The sequence below is a fragment of the Enhydra lutris genome, unplaced genomic scaffold, assembly GCF_002288905.1.
Source record: "Enhydra lutris kenyoni isolate GAN:26980312 unplaced genomic scaffold, ASM228890v2 scaffoldscaffold11, whole genome shotgun sequence".
Classification (NCBI taxonomy): Eukaryota; Metazoa; Chordata; class Mammalia; order Carnivora; family Mustelidae; genus Enhydra; species Enhydra lutris.
In genome coordinates, this window is record NW_019154095.1 from 24,636,992 (window position 1) to 24,642,991 (window position 6,000).

The 6,000-nt window shown below is 41.6% G+C and overlaps 1 protein-coding gene across 1 annotated transcript in view; it reads right to left on the minus strand.

The window, feature by feature from the left end:
* Positions 1-6,000, minus strand: part of LOC111144609 (N-acylsphingosine amidohydrolase 1) — a 48,768-nt gene extending 42,768 nt beyond the window's left edge. Inside the window, exon 1 of the mRNA XM_022498993.1 lies at positions 5,835-6,000. Within this exon, the coding sequence (XP_022354701.1) occupies positions 5,835-5,912 (78 nt within the window). The 5' untranslated portion in view covers positions 5,913-6,000. The remainder of the gene's footprint in view (positions 1-5,834) is intronic.

A 6,000-nucleotide genomic window follows, 5' to 3' on the forward strand; every position in this document is an offset into this window, starting at 1 on the left:
AAGACAAATACCATATGGCTTCACTCATATGTGGAATCTAAGAAACAAAACAAAAGAGCAAAGGTGGAAAAAAGAGAGAGTCAAATCAAGAAACACTCTTAATTATAGAGACCAAACTGATGGTTATCAGCGGGGAGGGGAGGGAGTGGATTAAGGAGCACACTTGTACTGATGAGCATGGATGATGTATGGAAGTGTTGAATCACTATATTGTACAGCTCAAATTAATATTACATTGTATGTCAAGTAGCTGGAATTAAAAACAACAACAACAGGGGTGCCTGGGTGGCTCACTCAGTTAAGAGCCTGACCCTTGGTTTCAGGGGATGTCATGGTCTCAGGGATGTGGGATGGAGCCCCACATTGGGCTCTGTGTTCACTGTGGAGTTTGCTTGAGATTCCTTCCTCTCTCCCTCTGCCCCTCCCCAACTCTTGCAAGCTCTCTTCCTCTCTCTCTCAAATAAATAAAATCTTAAAAAAAAAAAAGACAACAACATATAAATGCAATGTAGGCACAGTACTCTAAGTTCGCCTGTCCTTGTTTAGCAAAGTTAGAAATGGACACTAAAAAGTAGCACTCTATTTAAGAAAATCTTAAGTTGCAACTATTAATTTTCCATAGACACCATTTAATAAGAGCAAATTATTAACTTTAGAAATGCAACTCATATTTCATTCTAACTTATCCACTGTAAGATTCTTCTAAATATAAGAACTTTTGGGTTAGAATATGATTTAATTCATAAAAATCCAATTTATGCCCTTTTACTGAATTTCAAGTTATCAGGAACTTTAGGTTCATATTTAGGATGCAAGGCCCACCTCCATCACTGACTGAAGGTTACACAGCTGGTGACAGAACCAGTCTCCAAAGTCCCAGTCTAGCTTCCTTCCCCTGCTCCCTCTCTCACATGGTTTCCCACAGAGACAGCAATAAAGCCAATGTCTCAATTTAACTCCTAATAGGGAAAAATGTGCATCTCCTTCAGGGTTTTTGATGATCACTAGAATCAACTCAGCAAGTTGTGCAATGGAATAATGCTCATCTATTCCTAATAATTATATCCGCATGGCCTAAATGTAAAAGCCAACATAAAAATCAAGGCAAGGCATGCTTCTTATGAGACAATGTGAGAGACGTTGAAAGTGCTCTGTCAGTCTTAGGAGAGCATTCAACTTGCCCCAAAAGGGAGAGCAGCCTCGCCATCATGTATGTGGGAGTCTGAGGCCAACAAGATTGTGCTCTGATAATCCTGGCAGCAATAAACAAGCACCATGTACAGACATGACATCTACACAGAATCTCGCTGAAAGAGGAAAGTGTAACTGTGATTGAAAATTTTAAAGGTAGCAGTGTAAGATGAGGGTGTTTCAGGTGCTCAGAAGGTATGAACACCAAGGTCATTTTAAACAGGTTAGATTTGGGGGTAGAGTGGAGACAGCTGCATTCTCACTTTCAAGGGACTCTTCTACAAGGAAAGACAGCTTCAAAATCTATGTAGAGACTTGAAATGGAATTACAACATGCTCATTTGTTATTTAAAGGTTCTTACTATCTCCAAATTTAACTCTACACAATAAGACAACCTTATCAAGACAGGCAAAATTTAAACAGATGATAGGTAAAGACTATAAATAGGTGATATGTAGAGGTTTATACAGATGGCTTGGCATATTGTGCTGCTCTATCACAGGGGGGCAAGCACACAACCAACTGGGACTTTCAACCTCTCTCTCACTTGCTCTCTCCTATACTTGTTTCCTAGGACCAGAGGAAGTAGTGAAAATCTCTGTAAAATGTTCTGTAAATACTTTCTGGGTCAATGAATTCCCTAATTACTCTAATCATTTGATAGGAATTTGAACCTCTTAGAGATTAAGTAGTCTTATTTCTTCCCCATTCATTAAAAAAAATTACAGAGCTACTTGCCACAGGAAAATAATGTAGAAAGTGAAAATTCTTCCATTAACAACTCAAATGCTCCTTGCCGAAAAGAAATGACATAACTTATCCAACTCCTCGAAATACTTGCGTCCTGTGGAGTTAGTAAGAACTTCCATGAAATGTATGTTTCTAAGACTTTAAAAAAAGTTCAGGAAGCCCTCATGTCCTTGTCTTACTCACACAGTCAGAAAAAGGCAATGAAAGGTAATCTGAAGAAATTACACAGCTCACTCCAGTACTCATACCATCAAAAAAGAAGTCAAATTAATTCTAGCAAGGCAATTTTAATTCTTAAATTCACCAACAATTATTTCCTAAATATGATTTGTTTCTTAAAATATTCTCTGTGTACAATAGAGCAAACACATTTACAAACACATTGTGCAAACACATTGAGTAAGGCATATTTCTTGCACATATAACAAACTCAAATGGGCAAGCAAAGTTTGTTTTCTGACCTTTGATGGGATGGCTCTCTATTAAATTAGGAATATTTAGGTGAAAGGAATGGGAATAAACCTTCCATGAGGCCTGGGACCTTTATATCTATCACTAACTCATTACCAGCATCTGGAACATAATGTGGCACACAGTAGGCCTGAAATATCTGTTGACTAAGTGAACAGATTATATCAGTGTGTTCCTTCCTTTGGAGTACTGGGGGAAAGCAGATGCAGTACAGTAATATTGGCCAGGCCAGAAAGGGTGTATGTGGTTTTAGGAAACTTCATAAAAATCATGGCTAAAAGCTGATCTACTAGCTATAACGTCAAAGATACTATCACTCATATGAGAAGCTGATTTAAGAAGCTGATGCATAAAAATAAGTTTGACTCAGCAATTAATTACTGAGCCATTATGTTTCATTCTCACACATTTTCAGAATCTGCTCAGATTTATTACTGACAACAGTCATCTCTCCCACTCGGCTTCCTTTCCTTCTCATCACTCCTCCGCCTACAGCAACTTATTCTGTTCCCAACACTGCTCAGGCCAAGGTGACCAATGACCTCCAACTACCAAGTATAACAGACACCTGACTGTTATAAAGGCACCCAACACAGGGAGACACCTGTCCCACCCTCTCCTCTTTGCTTCTGCAACACTCTCTCTCCCACTCTGGCTGTTGCTTTAAAACTTTGCCATTTCTTGGGGCACCTGGGTGGCTCAGTGGGTTAAGGCCTCTGCCTTCGGCTCAGCTCATGATCCCAGGGTCCTGGGATCGAGCCCCACATCGGGTTCTCTGCTCTGCAGGGAGCCTACTTCCTCCTCTCTCTCTGCCTGCCTCTCTGCCTATTTGTGATCTCTGTCAAATAAATAAATAAAATCTTAAAAAAAAAAACCCACAAAACTTTGCCATTTCTTCTCTACCTGACACATATGTGTGTGGGTGCCCTAACCTTTGCCCTGTCCTCTTCTCTCTCTATGTCATCTGTCTGCTCAATGTTCATCTGCTCCAATGGCTTCAAGTAGTATGTCTCCAACTCCCATTTCCCTCTTCTGAGCTCTAGTCCCAAAGGTCTTCTGGATATCCTGGTGCCACTGGAAATTCAACATAACTAGAATAAAAACAATCTTCATTCTTCCACCCCGCAACTTTTCCCTTCTTGTGTTTCCTGGCAGTGATACCACAATTCAGCCAACTGAGCACTTGAGGACGGTGCCTGTCCCTCACCCTCATCTAATCCTTCCTTCTACTCATTGTATCTCCTACTTTTCTCTAGAACCATCCACTTCTATGTGGATATGAACAGTTTATCATATGATTCAAAGCGAAAAACTGCTTTTTTTTTGTCAGAGAATGTGACAAGGTTCCAAAGGTCCTTTTCAGCCAGCATTTTCCAGATTAATGTTTAAGAAAAGCCCAGCACAAGGGAATCCAAATTTTCATTCTCCCATGTGGAAAGGTTAAAAAACAAACAAAACCCCACATACATAAAAGAACACTTTAACAACAAAAACTGAAAAGCCATCAAATCAGAATAAAAGATAACACTCTAAATTAATAATTTTGGTTTTATGCCCTAATTTTTCTCATCTCATTAAAGACTTGTGAAAATAGCTTCCCAAGTGACACCAGTGGCTAGACTAGATTTTTGACAACCACTATTCTACATAAGAACTATTTTGTTTTAAAGATAGCTTTTCAAAAACTCTCTTGCATGAAAGAATAAAGTATTGAGAAAGGAAAAAAAAAAAAAAGTATCCCCTAACAACTGAAACTGCTCAGAGGTTCACAATTAGACCCCAATATTATTAACTGGTAATGACATGCGAGTGTCCAGGCCACTTCTGTTACGTTGGTTATAATCAATCTCACAGAATACCTACCTCAGTTCAGGTGACTCTGAGACATGATAAAGTGAAACAAAGCAAGGCTACTTCATGATTCTGTTTAAGCACAGACAAAAACAAGGGTATTGTGCAACCCACAAAATGCCACACACCCCCTTCTCTTGCTAAATGAATGCTTCTTCTTTACCCAATGGTAGTATTGCCCCACCTTCTAAAAATATCCAATATAGAGCAAACCCCCTATTCCTTGGACCTAGCCGCAAATCACACAACCAAAGTCCAAACTATTAAATAGGTTTTGCCAAATGCCCTTTTATGGGGAGACCCCACAACTGCCCATGGTGTACATTCTCTCTCACTGCAAACAGTAATAAACCCAATTTGTTAAACTACAGGTGTGTTTCCTGGTGGCCTTTGACTGAAGGGCATTTAAGGTACCAAAGAGTTAAATTCTTTTAAAATTCTCATAATCTCAACCACTTTACAGCATATTAATTCCCTACACACACTAAAGCAAACTAACTTTATTTCTTATACCCTTCTAATCCTTGTCTACATGTATATATTGTGTATTTTTGTTACTGAAATCACTGTACATGCTATTTTATTCCACTTTTACTGCTTAGTAACCCATCAATTTTAATGAATAAATAATATCCCATCATGATTCCATTTTTAGATCATTTCTTCTTAGAAAAATAAAAGAGTAAGAAGAGAATACATATCTTGCTCCCACTACCTATACCCTACCTAAGCTATTCAAGACCACCCTCATCTAACCTTAAGTCAGATGCACCCAAATTCCTCTTTATCTGATCTCTTGGCAAAGAAAAGTGGAGAGTTACTGTTTTTAAAGAAGAGAAGTATAAAGAGCTCCAGATTAGGTGTCAAGAGGCCAGAGTTTAGGCATGCTTCAGTAAACAATAGTGTAACCTCTGGCTAGACATTTTACCACCGAATCTACTTCCTTCTCTGGCTGGTCCCTCGCTGGTCCCTCTTGCAGTCACAAAGTCTGGGTTCCTGTGACTTCCTTTTAGGGAAAGAGCCACGGGACAGGCATTCCCATGACTGGGGGAGGAAGACGGTAAGGCGACAGCAGCCACACCAGGGCCTGAGCTGCTCCCACTGCCCTGACTGGGGACAAATGGACCTTTCCCAGGGACCTCAGGAGCCTAGGCGGCAACTACTCTTGCAGCACCTGTCACCTGGCAGAGAAAACCAGTTACCAAGCAGTCCGTCGCTTAACTGAGTTATGTACACAAGACGACTGGGACTTTTTCTCTTAGCAGTTCAGGATGCGCGAGCCTGGAACTGATAGAACAAGCGCAATCACTCAAATTGGGGGTGCCCAAATCACAACCAGGCTTGTACATAGATTAGGATCTCCCTGAAAGGCCTTCTTGTCCCAGCTTGTACGGAATCATCCCGGGAGGTTTCACCAGTCCACTCTGCACCCACACACCCGCAAAGTATACCACAGATCCCCCGGAATGATGGTGCCCGGCACCCGCTGTTCCTCACGTCCCACCTGACCAGCCACACCCGCACCTGCGCCACCTCCGCGCCTCTGCGCCCTCCCCTACAGCTCACTCACCGGCGGCGCCTGCTGCGCCGAGGCACAGGTTGCAGCCACGGTTAGGAGGACTAAGGTTACGCGACCCCAGCCCCGCATCGTCCCAGCCGCAAAACCGCTCCAAAGGCTGCGGGCAAAGGCTGTGAGAAACACCACCTGGGCTCCGGGAAGGCCGCGCCCCGCCACC